The sequence below is a fragment of the Mixophyes fleayi genome, chromosome 3 (assembly GCF_038048845.1).
Source record: "Mixophyes fleayi isolate aMixFle1 chromosome 3, aMixFle1.hap1, whole genome shotgun sequence".
Lineage (NCBI taxonomy): Eukaryota > Metazoa > Chordata > Amphibia > Anura > Limnodynastidae > Mixophyes > Mixophyes fleayi.
The window spans coordinates 306,286,771-306,308,427 of record NC_134404.1 but is presented as its reverse complement, the minus strand read 5'-3'; the positions used below and the strand labels follow the sequence as shown (position 1 = coordinate 306,308,427).

The following is a 21,657-nucleotide window of genomic DNA, read 5'->3' as shown; positions in this document are numbered from 1 at the left end:
TGATTCATACGAACACTATAGACATTTAATATTTACCGCCCGATCTATTGGGACTCTGTACACACTGTACAGATATTTGCAGAGACGATATGAAACCCTTCCACTGAGAAGGAGAAACTTCAGCTGCAGTAATGTTTGATATACGCTGGAGCTTGTATTTACAACACACAAGCACCATGGGACTACCATGTCTGTTTACAAAAAGAAAAATTAAAATGATCTTATAACAGTGTCACAGTATCTGCAGGGGATCGAACACTGGCACAGGAATAAAGCTATCAAGTGTTTTAAAAAAACAAGCATATTAGTGGACACACATCCCATGCTACAGCAATTACCTTCTCACTTTAAAATACAATAAAACACTCGCACAAGAAGAACAGACAAACAACAGAGAAATATAATAAAATGCTATTTAAGCCGAATTGCAGTTTCACATCAAAGTTTTAAGCACTTGGAAGTCTTTCCACTAATTATTTAGGAGAAGAATGATCTGAACATCCTTGTAAACTCATCTACACTTGTTGATCATCCAAGTCGCTGATATTTCACGGCTCAAATCTTGTATCAGCCAATTACACACTGCAAAGCCTGGGGATGACCACTTAGCACTCTTGATATGTTCCCACAAAATCGTTATATAAGTTCAGCTAAGTGTCATACTAAAAAGACTTGTAAGATAGAAAGAAAATGCCAAAGGGGCAGTATCAGAAGTACAAATGAATGTACTATTGCTATTGGTCTAAAACAATTATATAAAAGTCCCTTAAGGGAGTAAAATAACCTTATTATTAACCTTGAATTAAAACTGCAAGAACTATTTATGAGCTGGGTCGCAATTTTTGCAGAGCCGTGTGTTCGGTAAACTGCTTTGCATAACACAGCTCAGTCAGTGAGAGATTCTGCAGTGTTATATTTCCACATAACATTGATCAGTTCAGCAATCTGAGAAATGTGTGTTAATAATAACAAAACAGATGGTAAATTGATGTTCTAGGTGGAAGGTTGAGCATAATGGTTATGTACATGGTATAGCTCATTTCATTCACAATGGTATTTGCTCATTGCTTACATGATGAAGCCAGCATTTCAATGGAATAAACTAGCATTGAAAAAAAAATATTCAGATTAATATCTCCCTCCCACGTCCTGCTGCCTAAACGGTTTATTACTAATAACCTAGAAATACTACAGCAGCAGAAAATCAGGTTGAACCAGGTCATAATTTGAAGCCATGATCTTTGTATTTTTATTTTACATTCAGACAAGTTTCTATAGTTACTAGTTGGGGCTCTGCTAAACAATTTATTGGGGGCATAATTCCACAGGTAGGTATGTGATTATTATGTCTTTCATCATCATCAGTTATTTATATAGCACCACTAATTCCGCAGCAATGTACAGAGAACTCATTCTAAACTCACTCATCTAAATTCCCTAACATACACACACACACACACACACACAAACAGAAAGACAAAGAGACTAAGGTCAATTTTGATAGCAGGCAATTAACCTACTAGTATGTTTTTGGAGTCTGGGAGGAAACCGGAGCACCCAGAGGAAACCCACGCAAACACAGGGAGAACATACAAACTGCACAAAGATAAGGCCATGGTCGGGAATCAAATTCATGACCCCGGTGCTGTGAGGCAGAAGAGCTAACCACTACGTCAGTGTGCTGCCCCATGTCTTTCCATAGGTAAGCTGTGATACCCAAGTTTCAGCCTACATAGCCTTCACCTACCCATTACAGATGTTGAAAGAGCATTCAGAAATCCGATTTTGATCATCCATTATTAAGACATTATTAAGACAAAAGAATTACAGATCAATCATAATTAAGCAATGTATTTTTTACATGCAGAAAATCTGACATAAAATCGTTCCATGTACAAATTGTTCCATGAAAAACACATCTAGAATTAAATTGATTGAAGATATTATTTAAAGATGTTCTTATTCTTTAATCACATATTTGTCCAAAATGTGTCTTGTGTTTTTTTATTTTTTATTATTGTGACCCATGAGTCTGAATCTTAGTAGCAGTGTTCAGTTTTTATATAGATATATTCAAAATGCAGTTATGGTGGGGGAAGGGCTGCCTGTAATAACATCGCAACTGTGTATACAATTATTATTACACTAAACTACAACTCCCATAATCCATTGGACACATGCATCCATTAGCACGACGAACTCTATTTGTCGCTCTCTCTCCTTGAAATCATTACAAAGCTTTCTGTAGTCAGTAGTTAATACATGCACAGACAACTGCAGAAAAGTTAACACAAAGTGGAGTTTTAAGTATGCGTGTTGGGGAGGGTGATATTCTGATTGTGTTGGGGAGGGGTACTGACAGTCTGTGGATGTTGGCGAGGGGTCACAGACTGTGTTTTAGGGGATTGAAAAAGAGCGTGTGTGTGTCTGTGTGTATCACAAGCCTGGAATGTTTGTAATCCAAAGAAACTGCTCTAAACAAGATCAATACACGGAAGGTGGATTGTTGTATCTTAAAAAACAAAGCTCACAGGTACCAAACTGTAATTGTAAACAGGAATGGTAGATTACATACACTTATTGGAAGCCACTTGGTAGAAAGTAGAGTTACCCTTACAATATATAAACCGATTGTGTGGCCTGGCAGCTTTACTGAGCAGCAGAGATGAAACATACATGTTTTAATATTATACTTAATTTTCTTGTTAATCAATGTAAAAATACCTGTGTATGGACATGTGTATATGAGCTATACCAATTGTAACAGCAAATTAGACCTAAAGTATATAGTGTATTTTTCTATTAGCCATTATTATATATTTACTCTTTCCATATATTCCTGATTTGGACTGTACTGCGCAGAGTTCCTTTGAGGGAACAGCTTCTGTAGACAGTCTGCTTTTCAACAACTACACGTGACCTTGAAACATTTTACTTACTTGTTACATGTTTGTTATTTATTGTTTTCTTAAAAGAAAACAGATAATCATGAGAGGTACAGAAAGGGGAATTTGGATACACAATATTGCAAGAATATGATGTAAAGCAATAAATATAACAGAAGGTTGGAGATATATTATTATTATATTTACTGTTATGCAGTGCTGTACTCTGAGGGATCATAATATAAACAATTTACTTACATTGACACGAAACAGAAGTTAAAGAGAACATTGCCCAAGTGAGCTTACAATCTAACAGTGGGAAACACTTTAATACATTTTAATTGATAAAGTCCAGAGACTATGGGGGAGATTCAATTAGCACAAAATATGCGCAATGGGTCTCCGACACGGCCGTGAATACTCCTTTGCATGTTTCTTTCTTGTGAAATATCCGCTCATTTTTGCTCACGACCCATAGAGCTGCAAGCAAAAATGAGCTTATATATTTACCGTACTAACGGTAAAAATGCGCAGCCGCAATGTTCTCATGGACATCGCGGCTAATTGAATTCCCCCCAATAGTGAGATTCACTTCCAATAGTCAGAATAATAGGAATTGTACTGTGCAGTTGGTCGATATTAAAAAGTAGGAACATTTCCAGGGACAAAATATATTTTAAACTTGATTGTCCTTGGAAATGAGGGAAAGTTGGTAATAATATATTTCATTTTCTATAGGAGAAAATGTATTTTGAGGCATCCTCTAATTAGCAAATGTTGCACAAAGTCAATCATTTAAATATAATAGATATCAGTATGTAAATAACTGCTATTGCCAGAGCAGTAAAACAATATAAATGCAGAGATTTCCAATAGTAAACAAACTATACTGTATGCATTCCACCCGCAGATTGTGACACTACCTCAAAGGACAACCAACAAGTTTAAAAGTCGCTGGAGCATGAATAATGAATGCTATGGAGAAATCTGTGCTGTAAAGACTAGTACAGACTGTAGCCTTCAAGCAGTGTGTGTCATTAACATCCAATGTAATTTAACAATGGTGGAGAGAAGAACCATGGACCCTGCAGTATTGATACCAGACTATAAAACTTTAAAATAAAAAAGTTGTAAACAAATGTAAAAATGCATCAGAGTTTGGGAAAACATGAAGTTCTCTAAAATATTTATATATCAGAAGACCATTTTCTGCAGTCATTGCACATCTGCTGGTTCGGCCAAAATACAGCACCCTTTATGCACTAAAACGGTAGAACACCATCTTTATGACCTTACACACCTAAGAAGAATGACAGAAGCAAAGCACTGTCTAAGCCTACTCGTCACAAAGGCATAGCTTCTTACTGTGTGATCACACATGGGGACGGAGGTGCACTGAACATGCAGCACTGTTGTACTGAACTGACCACAGTGCACTGAAAATGCAGCAGACTGCAGCGGAACATGTACAGCCTACTTGTGTAAATAAGTCTAAGACGTAGGCAATGTCCATAACGCCATACTAATTATCAGGCTATATTCAGAACTCTTCAAAATCACTCAACTGTGATGTTACTTAAAATGTATTATAGGTACATACACATTAAATATATGTAATAATATAGTATATTTAAATGTTCATATGTGAAGAAAAGGAGAAAAGTGTGAGGTGCTATTTAAAAAACAAAACAAAACAAAACACGTTGCCATGAACAAAAATACAGCAACAAAATACCTTGGTTCAATTGAGTTGACTCAAGAATCCGTATTCCATTTACTGAACACTGGCCTTGATTCAGTGGTATTAAAGTCACTGTGCCATTTAGGTTTTCAAAGATGCAATGTTCACTTTCCAAATCAAGGCCGTGTAGTACTACAATTAAAGCAAAGGGATGAATAGGAAAAGTAATATTATTACCATTTATTTAAAATATAAAGCACCAATATATTACTTAGTACATTCATAGAATTATGTCACAAATAAATAACAAAATTACGTTACAATAGCTGGGGAAAGATGATGGTAAGTGGGAAGGGGATGATGTGACCCACAGGTTTAAGAGGAAATCAAGTTGGAAAATATGTGGGGGTGGGTAAATGGTGACCGGATAGATAAGAGTTAGCAGTGTATGGAAGCTAATGTCGAGAATATAGGAATAAGGTGATTAGTATTGGGAAGAGGGAATATTTTAGGGACTGGACTAGAGAGATGATTTGTATTTCTAAAAATGGGGGGAGAGGGTGCAAGTGGTGGAGTGAGTCAAGAGGGTGCAAGCAATAAAGAAGGGAGGGGGCCAATAGGGTGCAAGCAATAAGGAAGGGAGGGGACCAAGAGGGTGCAAGCAATAAGGAAGAGAGGAGACCAAGAGGGTGCAAGCAATAAGGAAGGGAGGGGACCAAGAGGATGCAAGCAATAATGAAGGGAGGGGACCAAGTGGGTGCAATCAATAATGAAGTAAGGGGACCAAGAGGGTGCAAACAATAAGGAAAGGAGGGGACTAAAAGGGTGCAAGTAATAAGGAAGGGATGGGAAGGGGATGCTAGTTCTGTACTGTTATTCCCTGTACTGTCCATTGTTTGTACTGTGTTCGGCGCTGCAGAAACCTTGTGGCGCCTTAAATAAATAAATAATAATAATAATAATTATAGGGACAAGAGGGTGCAGGCGATAAGAGGTGAGGGGTAAAAAGATGCAAAAGGATGGGATCAGCAAAAGGGGAGAAAGTGAGGAAATGTGAAGGAAAATAAATTATCTTCAAATGGAAATAATGGTGAGGACTGTGGAAAAGCATAAGCTGAGAGGAACAGGGAACGGTACAGTGGTGTCAAAATATGAGAAGCTAAAGAGAAAAAACAGGATGGGTGAGGAAAGGAATTTAGTGGATCATTAAAAGAGAAAGCTATCTGATTATAATTAGAATAATAAAGAAGAGAAATAAACATATGACAACACATTTTAAAACACACACCTAGAAGTATTTTACGGGGCAGCTGTAAAATATTACAGGGCATATTTAGTTCCCAAATGTGACTATAGTTTGCTGCCTAAATCAGACAGGAATTTTATACTGAGACACATGGACATTTTATGCCAAATTATTGTCAAATGTCTATACTAAATATGAGGCACTATTTTGCTATATTCACAAATAATATTAAGTTATATTCACTATATATTTTCTTGTTTAGCTGCACATGTTATCAGTGGGGAGATTGCAGATAAATGAATTGACATAGGGAATTTTCCTCCAGCTGCAACACGTGTGATTTGGGCCCATCTGTATGCACAAACAGAGCACATTTCATTTTATAAACAGAGAAAAACTGGAAATTGTGACTTAAATGATTTTTAAAAAAACACTACCAAAACCAAGTTCTATACCATCTTATGATTTGTAAATTAAGCGAACATATATAGCTATAAGGCACCGCAATAAACATAATGATATGACGGCATATTGTGTATAAAAGGTTTGCTTCACAGATATACACAGTTTTTCAGAGTTTAGCTTCTGTTTGAGTACGTCAGGTATAGACAACCAGTCGCTGTCCAGGTGTTATGAAACTACAATCCCCAGCATGCTTTACCAACTGATAGCTGGCAGGGTATCCTGGTACTTGTAGTTTCACAACACATCGAGAGCCACAGGCTGTTCAGGACTTGTGTATATTATCAGATATTATTTGAACTGAATCAAATTTATATTCAGATTACCAATGTCTTGCTCTGACGCAGCATCCTCTCTTCCAACATATGTACGACCCTCCTGAAACAGAAATACTTTTATGAAGTTGCATAAAAAATTTTTTTAAAAAAAATACAATAGTAAAAACATAAATGGTAAAACACTCAACTCCAAGTTTCAAAAGGAAATTACTCCAAATATCCATCACCAACACTACAGCAAAATATAAGCTGTTACAATATGAACAAAGAACCCACAAAATATTACTTCCTGACATATAATTATTTCAAAGTACTGCATTAATTTAACAATCACTAATGAATTTATAGTTAAGGCAATTCAAAGGCTATAAAAAAAGCAGAATGAGTCAAGTGCAGAGTTCAACTTAAAACACCTCTGCATTTATAAATGCTTCTGCAAAAGTAGCATTAAGAAATGACCGTAATATAAAACTACACAATTTCTTAACAGTGGAGAATATTTCCGAATATCTCTCTGTTCTGCCTTTGAAATGATGAGCAAGCCAATCACTGGTCAATAGTTTAGCAATGTCATCAACACTCCAAGCCAAGCTTTAATTCCAAACTTTAGTGGTTGATAATTCCCAAGAATAGCATGTTAATTAATGATCATAAGTATGTGTGACAGTCACTGGAATTATAGCTCAAAATATAATAAAGTCTTAAAACAAGAGAAGGGGTATCCACCAATAGTTTAATAAAGCACAATGGCTCAATTAATGGTGGCACTTTGCATTATCCAATCATTTCCATAACTTTAGCATCAAATTTAATAACTCCCTTCTTTCACAGTTCAAAGTCTATCGTCAGGTTAGAAACGGTTATCTTTTTAACCAGCTATTGAGTACATTAAGACAAAGAAAGTATTAAATGAAAAATCAGGAACTCTTCTTTAACTATCTGAACTGATGCAGCTTAGCTGAAGGTGGTAGGCTACATACAGTCATGGCCAAAAGTTTTGAGAATGACACAAATATTATTTTTCACAAAGTCTGCTGCCTCAGTTTTTATGGTGGCTATTTGTATACATACTCCAGAATGTCATGAAGAGTCATCAGATGAATTGCAATTAATTTCAAAGTCCCTTTTTGCCATGACAATGAACTTTATCCATAAAACAACATTTTCACTGCATTTCAGCCCTGCCACAAAAGGACCAGCTGACATCAGGTCAGTGATTCTCTTGTTAACAAAGGTGAGAATGTTGACGAGGACAAGGCTGGAGATCATTCTGTCATTAGAGTAACAGACTAGAAGCTTTAAAAGGTGGGTGGTGCTTGAAATCATTGTTCTTCCTGTTAACCATGGTTACCTGCAAAGAAACACATGCAGTCATCATTACTTTTCACAAAATGGGCTTCACAGGCAAGGATATTGCTGCTAGTAAGATTGCACCTAAATCAACCATGCATTGGATCATCAAGAACTTCAACGAGAGAGGTTCAATAATTGTGAAGGTGAGCCCAAGAACATCCAGCAAGTGCCAGGTCCATCTCCTAAAGTTGATTCAGCTGCGGGATCGGAGCAGCACCAGTGTAGAGCTTGCTCAGGAATGGCAGCAGGCAGGTGTGAGTGCATGTGCACGCACAGTGAGTTGAAGACATTTGGATGGCCTGGTGTCAAGAAGGCCAGCAAAGAAGACACTTCTCTCCAGGAAAAACATCAGGGACAGACTGATATTCTGCAAAAGGTACAGGGATTGGACGGCTGAGGACTGGGGTTTGTTTGGGGCATCTGGAAATACGTTTGTCCGGAGAAGGAAAGGTGAGCGCTACCATCAGTCCTGTGTCATGCCAACAGTAAAGCATCCTGAGACCATTCATGTGTGGGGCTGCGTCTCAGTCAAGAGAGTGGACTCACTCACAATTACGCTAAGAACGCAGTCATAAATACTGGTACTAAAACATCCTCAAAGAGCATACAAGAGCGGTTTGGTGACGAAAAATGACTTTTCCAGCATGATGGAGCACCTTGCCAAAAGGCAAAAGTGATAGCTAAGTGGCTCAGGGATCAAAACATCAAAAACTTGGGTCCATGGCCAAGAAACTCCCCAAACCTTAATCCAATTGAGAACTTGTGGTCAATGGGATGGACAAGCAAAAACTCACAAATTCTGACAAACTCCAAGCATTGATTAAGCAAGTATGAGCGGCCATCAGTCAGTATGTGGCCCAGAAGTTAACTGACAGCATGCCGGGGCGAATTGCAGAGGTCTTCAAAATGAAGGGTCAACACTGCAACAACTGAATCCACAGTCTGGATACTCTTCTGGGTGTGTGCTCTCAACACAGTGCCCTGGCTGGGCCTCTGCAGCTGGGCCTTGTTTCCATCCTGAGGAGGATCTTATATTCCTGGTTCTACTCAACCATGTTATGTCTGGGATATACTGATTTTTTATAGCGGACGCTCTATCTCTGGATGTGCTTCTACAGCTGAGACTGTGTTAATTAGTGTTGGCCACACTTTTCTCATTGCGCATTCTAGTGCTCAATTGATTTTTCATTACAGCCGCGGTTGGTTTATTTAACTCCAGGATTGGAGTATATTTTATTGTGTTGCACATGTGATATATGTGTTTTTTATACTACAGATTTATTCATGTAATGTTTTATACCATGTATCATATTTTGGAGATTGCATTACTATAAATGTCTTTATATAACTTTACCCAGTGCCTCTCTCTATTTCTCTAGAGAATAGCTATGCTACTATCCATTACCTTTTGTGTTGAATCAACAGCGCAACCTTCTATGTTTGTTTCATTGTGTCCTTGACCCTTTACTGGTGGTTTACAGCAATCCACTATGGGTTTGCAGCAGTTGTGAAGCCAATCACTAGGAGTACCTCATTCTCCATTAGTTCTATAGGATTATTGACTGTCCTCCCACTGTGATCTCCCGTGTGCGCCAATTAAACCTCTTAGTGGGTTACTTGTGTTTCAACACTGCAAATATTGACTCTTTGCATAAACTTAATGTAATTGTCAATAAAAGCCTTTGACACTTATGAAATGCTTGTAATTTTACTTCAGTATACCATAGTAACACCTGACAAAAAGGTCTAAAAATACTAAAGCAGCAAACTTTGTGAAAACCAATATTTGTGTCAATCTCAAAACTTTTGGCCATGACTATACAGTACTTTGCAAACATATTCCAACCCTTGACAAAAATGAATGTCCTACACTGACCCATTCAATGTCCTGATATTCATCAAATTTTGAATCTGTAGCTCGATTTGAAAATTGTGAATTGTGGTGCACAAGTGTCTTCAGATTAACCCAGATCTACTGAAGCAAACGTGCCTGGAAGAATGGGCCAAAAACACTCCCAAACAGAATGCAAATTCAGTACATAGTTGTCCAAAAGACTTAAAATTGGTACTGTTACAAAAGGCAGCGCAACAAAATAAGTGGGGATAAAATACTTATGCAAATAGCATATTTCACTTTGTGCCCTTAGGATATTTTTGTAACATAAAACAACGTCACAAACAAAATGATTTTGAGCTTTGATATTTGAAATAAAAACCATCAGAGAACAAATTTTAGTGTACAATTTGTTATTTGGTAAAATGAGAGCATGGGTTGTGGGTTTGAATACCTTTGCAAAGTACTGTATGTAAACTTAAACTATACAAAGGCTATAAGTGAACAGCGCCAATATAAATATGAAGTGTACAATTTTGTAAACCATTCAGTGGAACTGTGCCAACATATGATATGAAAGATTTTATGGGAACTATTTATTAAGCACTTATTTGCCTTTAATAGTGCGGGAACGGTTATTTCCGCATGATAGAGACATATATTACGCATACTATATTTAATAATAGCCTAACACTTAGCACAACATTTTCTATGGGGACTGCAAACTGCAGTCAATTTGGAGTCGGTTGCCAATGCCATCTGGAGATCTGAAGATGCGTTAGTAGCTGAAGCCTATTGGCACTGTAACACAAATGCGATGGGTAGATCTTTTTTGATCTCTCCCCCTGTCAAATTATTGGTGCATGCTCAGTTAGGTCAGCTGTGGGACAGAATGGAACGGTCTTTGCCAGGACAGCCTCCTATCGAAGGGGATGTCCCGGCATGATTAGGTTAATAAATTGATCAGAAGATGCACCTCTTAATGCTGCGGTCCATGGTGGAAAGAGATGCTTCTTTATAGGCCAAAAATGTTTTCCTAAATATATATTTCCTTTTGTGTCTTTCACGTGGTCATTATCACAATTTTGTGTTGAAAATGGATGGATGGTAAATGTATTCGATTTTACTCTTGTTGAGGACAGTGGAAGCTTTTATGCTGTGAATCAAATTCATGACCCATCGTACATATTTTGGGAAAATAAATAGAGAAAAGGGGAATGGGAGGTTTGTTTAGAAACCTTAGAGGTGACCTGATGTGAATGACAAATATTCTCTGTACAGCGCTGAAGAATTGGTGGCGCTACATAAATAAATGGTGATGATGATGATCTTTTTACTATGTATAAATATTTGTGATATCAAAGCAATGATTTAAAAATATTTAGTACCAATAACCAGAGAATACCCATTTTGACTATCAACACTGGAAGGGGTTCTTTACTGTAAAAGTGGTTAAGATGTGGAATTCTTTACCAAATGGAGGTAGTATTCACTAAACGGATGGATGCTTTGCTTACAAAAAATTAAATACTTTGTAAAGGGTTTTTATGCCAAGGTTGAACTCAATAGAACAGCATTTTCCTTATCTTACTAAATAACAAATGTTGTCATTAAAACAAAAGTTTTAATTTCTTTTTACGGTTAAGTACAAAATAATTATTGTAATAAAATACAATAAATATGAAATTGTGGAACTGAACAAAATCATACTACAATATTATTAGTATGTTAGTTGAGTGCACAAAATATCCTTGCTGGTGGTATCTCAAATGAAAAAGATGGGGAAAGAAGGTTGATAAACTCAAGTTTTGTGTTTACTGCCTACTGAAAATTAAAAAAGCAACACCACCCATTTATATGAGCCACAGAAGCAGGAATTTAATCTTGCATATTCAAACTGATTTATAGTTTGACTCTCCTGGCTGGCTCTGAAATAAACAGTGTCCCCCTAAGTAAAAGGTGACAAGAAGCTATGAAAGGTCAGCTCTTTCAGCAAGGAATTCTAAGAGATAGCAATTCTATCAATTAGAACATATTTCCTATGAAACACTTGGTAAAATGAGCAATGCATTTAGCACATGACAGATCAATTTTAAAGGAAATCTGTCTGTAAAAAGAAACTAGTGATATGGAAATAGACAACCTTAAGCTATATACTGTTTTGCTGAAAAGTTTGCCTTATTCGGCATGCATTTGTTAAATAAGGCTATTTCTCTGGATTCCCCTGCAGCAATACATTGCCATTGCAGAATAACTATCTCCACATTTCTTCCTTCGCTAACAAAGTGCTGGGAGAGTTCTGATCATTAAGATCACACCTCAAGCTAAATGCACTGGCACGTAAAGCCTTAGATAAGGATGCACATTGTGTTATGTATAATGCAGCAAAATTTCTCATCTATATTAATATGTGCTATTTTCCTCACTCCTTATTATAATTTCAAGTGAAGCTATTATGAAAAAATATTTATATTTTATAGCACTTACAAATACACTTTACCATCTAGAAATAAATCTGCCATTTTTAATTTATATAGTTCGTTCGATTTATTGATCTGGAATGTATGCTTGCAGGGAAATATTCTGCTTGTATATAACAATTCTTAGCCTCAACCTCATGAATGAACATGCTCTAACCTTATCCACACTTCTTCTTACTAAATGTTTAAAGCATTATCCCACAAAACTAGGGAACGACGACGTAATTCTTATTAGATGAACTATGGGTGGCTGTCTCAGGGCCATCTTAACAACATTATGGGCCCCCGGGCAAAGCAGTGCACCGGGGCCCCTAGATATAGATATATAGATGTATACAGATACAGATACAGATATAGATATATAGATGTATACAGATACAGATATATAGAGATAGAGATAGATAGATGTACTTGCTCAGTGACCCTTGAAAGTTTTTTTTGCAGGTTTTTTCTTTTGCAGGATTATTTATTCTCATTAAGAGCCCTGCCTATGGGGCCCCCGGGCAGCTGCCCATCGTGTCCAATGGAAAAGATGGCCCTGGGCTGTCTCAGTTTCACCCCCATTTGTGGTTGTTTTAAAAGTAAGACTACAGCCAGAGATGCAGAGCCATAAGTAAGGTTTGCAGACACATGTGGTCTTATTAGCTCTGCAAAGTATAAACCAATGGTTTTAGTGGCATAGGGCTTGGAAAGTACCTGGACAGAGCATCCACTTTTCTGGCAGACTACAAATCAATATAAAAACCTACCTGACTCCATGTAAAGAGGATAGTTATCAAGGTACATGTTGACCAAATTTTCAAATTTATGTTGTGCTTTACATGCTGATTTGCAATTTATCCAATCTACTAAATTCAAATCATCATGCAAGTCTGAATTGTTTAAACCTTTCAAAATAAAAAATCACCTTCCCTCTTACAAAAAGCAGAAATCAGAGATATCTATATAGTAAAGTGTATAGCAGGGGGAACTATAATAACGAGGGATTTACAAAATTCCCATTGACATTTCCAAAAATAATCTTAGTGGATTCAGACATTCTGAAATTGTTTGAAAACCAGTGAGATTTCCCATTATATTTCAACGGATAAAGCATTTCAATGGGCCCAGAAAGCTCACAGAAATGCATTGACTATTGAAATTAATGGGAAAATGGTCTCTTAAATAAATATATATTTTTTCTTAACTCAAAAAGAAATGAAAAACTATTGTGGAACTACAAACTCCAGCAAGCACTGGCAGCCATTGACCTCTTGAAAATACTGATGAACTACAAGCACCAGCATGCCCTGTCAGTCAGGCAATGCTGAAACAGTTTTCTTGCCAGCCCCATTACCAATGGGGATCAGTACCAGCTCTGCCAATCTCTAGTGGGCAGCACTGCACCCATTGAAATGCATTGACTATTAAATTGAACAGTGGGAGAGGGGAAATGCAATTATACCCAGAAGAGTAAAAACATCAAAAATCATCTGATTTGAAAATAATTTTTATTTTAAAGACCGGAGAGTTTGGGGAATGTTTATGAATGACGTGATTTTAACAACGGAAAAAAGCAATTTTTCACAGAGTTTCCACTATACGATGAAAGAGTCCATGAGAGTAGATGCATTTTAATATTTATTGTGTGAAGTAACCCATTTATAAAAGCCTGCTGCTCAAAATAATGCCAAAAACGAAAATAATGTAGGACAAAACTTTAATAGATACCTATAGCATTTGATTTTCTTTAAACATGCTCTGCCATTTAAAGGGGAGATTATTCAACTGCATGAATAAATAAAATGTTTTTTTCTGGCATAGTTAATTAAACATTCAAAACATCCACATTTCTGGAAAACTTTGTTTACAAAACATACTATTCTAGATCTAACATTACAATTTTCCAACTGGAAAGTAATAAATATAATGCATTGTAATCTAACTGATTTTCTCTTGAGTAGTATCAATCTTTACAATACAAGGGCCTAATTGCAGAGATCCACTTCCCTCCCCTTGCTTGACCTCTCCTCTGGCTGTCACCATCACTAGATCAAAATCAGGAAAGACATAGGATAACTAAAATTTTCAAACAAATTGGAACACAGCAAAAGAATGCAGTAACCCAATGGATTATGAAAATAGAAATCCCATTGGTTGCTATAGGTTACAGTACTTTTTTAAGGCTGTGTAAACAAGCAGATTTTAATCCATCCTTGCTGTGTTCCATCTTCCCACTATCTTTTTCCATGGATCCCTGAAGGAATAGCACCAAATCCTTTTGTCCTCCTCCAACACAATCAGCGATGGAGGATACCAGTACAGGAATGCAGAGAATGGCACGTGAGAATGCTATAGGATTTTGGTAAGAGAATATTTGGAAATACGTTTTCTATGCTGTGATTGGTAAGTGATAATATCTCTGTATTGATATTGTATGTTCTCCCCGTGTTTGCGTGGGTTTCCTCCCACACTCCAAAACCATACTAGTAGGTTACTTGGCGGCTATCAAAATTGACCCTAGTCTCTCTCTGTTTGTCTGTCTGTGTGTATGTTAGGGAATTTAGTCTGTATGCTCCAATGGGGCAGGGAATGATGTGAATGAGTTCTCTGTACAGTGCTGCGGAATCAGTGGCGCTATATAAATAAATGATGATGATATGAGATTGCAACGCGGCGATATATGGGAAAGCCAAGATAATGCTGTTATATTGATATTGGAATGGAGATAAATCTGATCTATTAATATGGGATTGCTATATATATGGGAATACTGAGCAACACAGGAATTGTAATGGATTCTGGGATACACACTTGCAAAATACAAACATGAAGATAGTACCTACACACCAATAAAACAGGCACAGAATTCAAAGCAATGGAAACTTTACAACGTATTGTATCATCTATGTAAAGTTCTTTCTACTACATACACCATGTGTAAGATTAGGATATTGAAGATTTTGTGTTAAAAAGAACAACATCTTAAATTTAAATCCCCATCTGTGTGCAATATTTCCTGATATAAAATATAATTGCCCCTGTGATGTGTTATATGTATCTAAGCTTCTATATTTTTCTACAGCTACACTATAAATATAGAACTGAATCTGTATGCAAGTGGCTAGAAGGAAATTATATGTACAGTATATGATTGTAAGTCCCTCATATAGGACATCTGCTATTGTGTGCTGTTGAATAGTAAATAATGATACATACGTCTAAGGTTCATATTCAATTAGCTTTGCTGTCCGCAGTACGCGCGGCTGAACAAGTCCCGTTACTGCAACATTGCAGATTTCTGTGCGCACCCCCACAGGGCTGCGAAGGATAATTCGCAATGTTGCGGTACCGTATTGTCACTTTATACGTGCAGCCACGCGTAATAGCGAACCACAAAGCTAATTGAAAATGCCCCAAAAAAGTTAATTCAGAGCAGAAGAGGAATCATATTTTTGGTTAAACTGGAAAACTGTCTTTGTGAGTCGTTAATATATTATCGTAACTGTTGTACTGTATTATAACTTATGCAAGGATTTCTAAGTACCATTTACATTATCTCAAATTTATTTGTTTGCAAGTTCATGATAACTGAAAGTATATATGAATACTTTGTCTTCACTTATTTATGGTTACGTTGATGATAGATTTGTGCTCATATAGCACTGATAAAAATAATGCATTACTTGATGGATTTGTCAATAGATGTGGGATATCTCAGTGGTTTGGATCTAGTAAAGACAAAGAAATTTGCGTGAGTAGCCATCACTGACTTCTCGTTGTGACGCAATAGCTTGACAGCGGAGAGTCATTGTCTATGTCTGTCGTGGTACAAGATGAAAATTAGGAAGGCTCCATAGATCATAAATATAATTTTCCCTTGCTTTTTCCTACTTTCCTTTTCCAACTTCTGGGTCTTAACACTCATGCTGTATTATATAAAGACACCTCTGTGCATGAATGGGGATCTCTCATAGGGATCAATGATTTAGTAACTGAATGGCATAGACCAGTGGGGCTCTCTGATGTCATAGAACAGGAAGTGAAGTAGGGTAGAATGTTGGTTCCGTGTTCCGCTGATTTTACCTTGGTGACACAATTTGGTTTCAAATCATTACCGATCTGCAACTGCCTGTTCAAGTTCAGATACAACCATACGATCAGTTGTAAATATTTTAAATTAGGTATATTTTAAATTTACATTTGTGAAAGATAGAACATGTATTATTTTATAGGAATATATAATGCTTGAACATATACTTAATGCAAAGCTACGGTCAAAATACATTTAAGCAATTTACCTGTTAAGGTTTCAAAATGAAAAGTAGCTTAAAAATAAGTTGTCTGCAAGTAATCTTCTGCTTAAATTGGTATCAAACATTTAGAAGAAGATATTCTGTGTGATTCTGTGATGGAACATTTGCATCTATGCACTCAAAACAAAGAACAAATCCATTTGTTGACATTTATTGGGCATGGCATTTAGATTAAAGTGAGATCAGCCAGTGTGCAATTCAAAAAGATTAAAAAGACGACATTTTAGCAAGAAAGAATGTAGCAATTTTTACCTTCAAGTGATACAATATAATACCGGTGCTTAGAAGATCGTCATCAATGCCAATGAGATGAGGCAGCTCAGAATCCAAAACGACTCCAATCCCCTCTTTACGAAGAGCCAGAGTTTGTTCCTGTATTAAAAAAAAACAAAAAAAACATCAAGTTATTCTCAAGGGAGAGAAGAGTTGTGGCACCAGGAGACTAACCTGAAAATGATATGTGGCCAAAGTGGCAGTTATGCATATTACTCAATTTTAAAATCATATCTGGCAAATTGACAAACGGAGCTGTGGTTTTGAAATTTTGTAAACTGATGTTTTGTTTATACTGCAGTAAAAAACAAGACAGCAGCTGCACATAATGTAGCTGTAGCCTAGCCATTTAAAGGGGCTCGTGAAACTAATAAAAGCAACAGCAGAGCATACTGTTCTCTATTGTCAGCTTGACAGACATATCTATTTGCTCCTGTAACTGTTTGCAAACTGGGATTATGAGAAAAAAATACAGAATAGAAATAAATGAAATAGACAGAATGTTAAAAATGATGTGTTTGCTGGGCAACCATTTGCCTATTTAAAGCCAGATGTATCTGTCAGACCTGTCCTTAGTCATAAGTCAGGTTTTAGATTTTGAAGAATCAGTTTTCACTTTGATACCTGTTGATCCTGATTGTTGTAAAAAGCAAATAATAATAATAATAATAATAATAATAATAATAATAATAATAAAATATACATATTAATAGCAACCCTTATAACTCAAACAATTGGTTCCTAAAATGAAAACTATAGCTTTTAATGTTAACTGCTGGACTTTCACATGTAGACTACTAGTGGTTAGGTTGTTGATTTTCCAGTAATACAAAGTTCACCCATCTTCATCTGACCATATAAATTAGGTAGTCATATGACCAAACAGGAAAACAAGGCATCAGGCTAACACATACCGGAAGAGAAAAACGTAGTCTTTGAAGGTGTTTATTTAGCTGAAAGACTTCCACCCAAATAGTTATTTTATTATATTATGGGTCATGAGTGTGGGGGGTTAAATCCCAATTGTGCCAATCTCAACTAATCTCTTTAATAGCCATTCAGAGGTGCAGCCAGAGGAAGGGGTGAATATAGTTACAAATCAATTTAGGTAGACAACTTCATTAAACAGGCTTAATGCTGTATTTACATAAGTCTGTGTACATTCCAGTATATTAATTGATGACCCCTCAGAATACGTAAGAGCAGATCACGGCAGGTACCATTAGAAATCTGTGTGAGAAAAAAAGCTCTGTAACGACCCAATAGTGGCACTGTGACTAAAGTGCAACAAAGACAAATAAGGCTGACGACGTGCTGGTGGACATTACCGCCATGTCCAGCTGTGCTCATTTCCGGATACTAAGGTACCGTAACATCGCTGATCTGCCTGTATACCTCTCTGGGGTGTGAGGAACAATCGGCGAAATATACATCACTGCAGAGTGCCTACAACCAGCGCTGCATCACTGGGACCTGAATTCCCGCCATAGGTTTGTTTTTTTGCCACCATACAAAAAAGGCTTTATGTTTATAAAATAAGAAATAGGGCATAAATAAGGAATTGCACCTAACCATGGTTTTGTTATTTTCAATCAAATACAAACCCAGACACACTATTGAATGTGTAATGCGATATTTAATGTGTGTAGGGAACCAAATTTATGTAGCTATCGGCCTATGTAAACAGTGGTGTTTCCCAGCTCCAAGAATGGCAACTACTTCATGCCTTATGTGTCATCCCGACCATGACATACAATAAACAGAAAACAGATGGGACGTAGTCAGGTACAAGAGCAAGTGCAAAAGGGGCTTTTTCTCTAAGTCAAAAGTTTAACATACCCACATTCAAAAAGTCTAATTTAATTGTATGCTAATTAAAGATAAACCGTTGAGAATTTAGGTGCTTCTCTTTATACAATGGAAACAAAATGACCAGCTACTGTGTGATTAGGAGATCTCAGTATACGTCAAAATCACCTGCTTCCATAATTTACTCCCCCCCTTTCTATATTTCAGAACTTTGTGGATAACTGGTTTATGGATACGATACCCCAAATCTATAATGCATTTATAATTTTTAAGAGGACATTTAAGTCATGTTTTTCTTTACTTTGAGGCCATACTAGTCTACTCTCCTGGAACATCCACGAGACCCCCACATTTTTGAAAGCTCTCCCGGAGAGAGAAGGCCACCCTCCAGCATCCCACCCACTTCACATAATAATGATAGGCACTGATTTTGTGCAGTTTACATGACAGTTTTGAATATATTACGGCTTGCACACATAGGCGTTAACTTAGAAATTGAACACAGACAGTCATAAGAAATGTAAGCAAGTGGTCCTGCGCGCGCGCACACACTATCTGACAAGTCTCTGAAACGTTGATTCCTCCAGAACCCCCCAATGTGTCTGTAATTCTTCCTGACAGTGAAAGCAGGTGGGTGTGAGAGCATGATGTTGTAATTCATATTACCATGTATTGGTGGGCTGGGCAGAATGAAGCTGTAGGTGGGCGTGATGACCGCAAATCGTGTCAATCCCTCTCTGTAGACATAACCTCTGAATCTAGCTGGCAAATATGATGTTAATGCAAGCTTCAGCATACAGAAGCTGTAAAGCTCAGCAAAACACAATGGGGTACATTGGGAATGCTCATTAAAAACAGAGTACACTATGCTGCAGGGAAGCCTTGAAAACACACTTTACATACACTGTTAAAAATCAGGACACAGTACAGGGTTTTCAACATGTTTTGTTGTTCAACACCCGCGTGCAACAGCTCTTATAAAGGATTTAAGATCACACAAAATATCATAGCTTCTGGATTGTTTTTGTATAATGCTACTTTACAGAATAAAAATGTAGAACATCCAACTGGGAAAATAAAAGGATAGTGGGAATAGAGAAACACCTGAAAGCTGTCTATTAATCACTGTTTGGCCTGTCATACTGAGCTTCTGAGTAGCCCCTCTGGATCGATTACTTCCTCTATATTTGTGCTCTGCGAAGCAATTAAATTTGTCATTTCGAAGGAAAAGAAACTCATATATCCAGGCTCCACTCTGTTCTCTGGTAAAGTATCCCACTGCAGATTATGATGATTCAGAGGTTACAGAAATATTTTTTCCTCGGAATTTTACTGTGTACTTATATAGCTGCCAAATGAGGAGAAAAAAAAAAAAAATCTAGTCAGCTCGGTTCTGCTGATGCTGCGGCAGGATGATATTGAATAGTTAACACCTCCATGATTCACCCTGCCAAGCACAGGAGATATTGCATTATCCACATGATTGGGCATGATAGATTTTTCAGAGAAGCATTGTCACATCAGGTTTTAAAAGCTTTCTCAATGTCTTCAGAAGAGAAGAAACTAAAAGTAATCACAGTTTTCCTCCTGAAGAGATCAATATGCTATGCACCAGACTTATATATTTTATGTATTTGTATTATTCGTCATGGCAAAGAAAGCGGACAATGTTGACATTACCTAGATAACCTTAGATCATTATGTCTTCCGTAAATTAAATACAGCATATGTTAATGGCAAATTTTGGGTCATTTCACCCAGGAGCCCTACAGCAGAGAAGAGGCTGGAACAGTATTTGCTGTTGAATTTTCAACTTCACATACCAAAGTTATGGTTTTTCACACTTTCCCACAGTCTCAAACCTTGTCAGCAATAATGCTGCATTCACCAAAGATTCCGTGTCCATATAAATCAGCTATTTATATCACGCCACTAATCCCGCAGCGCTGTACAGAAAGCTTACATCAGTCTTATAAATGCTTTTATACAGGGCATTGAGGTCACTTCTAATATCCATATATTTCAAACTTTTAAAGTAAGCACTGCATACATTCTTTTAATGCATAAATGATAGTTTTAAACACATTTTAGCAATTTATTACCAGCCATTAAGAAGGTCCAATCCCAATCCATAACCAATTCACACTATGAGCTCAGCAGCATAATCTGTGCAGTGTTCTTCTAGAGAGTTGAATTGTTTGTTTGTATTTTACAATGACTGGTTCGCATTTTACTGCAAAATCTTGTGCATGGGTGGCGATTATAGTTAAGGCCATCACTGGCTGCATGAAGCTCTTGCTGCAGTAACTATGACGAGACACACATGGATCAGAGAAGCTGCAGGTATTGATTACAGAAAACTTAAAGATCTGCAGAGCATTTCAGTTAGTAAAGATATTGATGAACAATGTCCAATACACAGTATGTGTAGAACTTAGAATTATTTTTTAGATTCCATAATTTAGTCTCACGATGCACTTTTATAAAGAAATAGCAGGAATATCATCTTTTTAATGGTTTACTGCAGATGTCACCTAAATCGATGCAATGAAGGGCCTTAAAAGACTGAGCACGTGGGTGTTTTTTTCTTTAAAAACAAAACAAAGCAAAAAAAACAACAACCCATAAGAGCTTAACGTATGTTTACCCAAACATATTTGGTTCAGGGAAATACAAATATAATGCAGTTTTTTGTACTGCATTGATAACTTATAGAATATAACTTATAGAATACTACATAAGCCATAATTTGGCAGGATATTTTAAACGTGAATAAAGCATATACAGGATTATTATTATACGTCCATACAGAGGTTGAGAAAAGATTATAAATCATATTTCTATATACAGGCTGATTAAAAAAAAAAAAAAAAAGTGAACAGTGTAAAAATAGGGTAAAAATAAATCTAAAAAGTTGAATCATTTGGAAATGGGCCAATGGGAAACAGCACCAGTACTTTATATAGGAAAAGATAAGAGCAAAACTCAATGGTCCTTCTCCTAAAGCAACAGATGTAACTAGTGACATTACGGAACACTTTAGTAATGTTCAACAAAATGT

At 36.7% G+C, this 21,657-nt stretch overlaps 1 protein-coding gene across 2 annotated transcripts in view; it reads right to left on the bottom strand.

Moving 5' to 3' along the window:
- The window catches only part of KIF16B (kinesin family member 16B), a 238,413-nt gene that overhangs the window by 136,357 nt on the left and 80,399 nt on the right, over positions 1–21,657 (bottom strand). For both annotated transcript variants that reach the window (XM_075203942.1, XM_075203941.1), the window contains exons 14-16: positions 16,767–16,886; positions 6,601–6,652; positions 4,621–4,758 (exon numbers count right to left, since the gene is read on the bottom strand). In XM_075203942.1, coding sequence (XP_075060043.1) covers positions 4,621–4,758; positions 6,601–6,652; positions 16,767–16,886 — 310 coding nt within the window. The remainder of the gene's footprint in view (positions 1–4,620; positions 4,759–6,600; positions 6,653–16,766; positions 16,887–21,657) is intronic.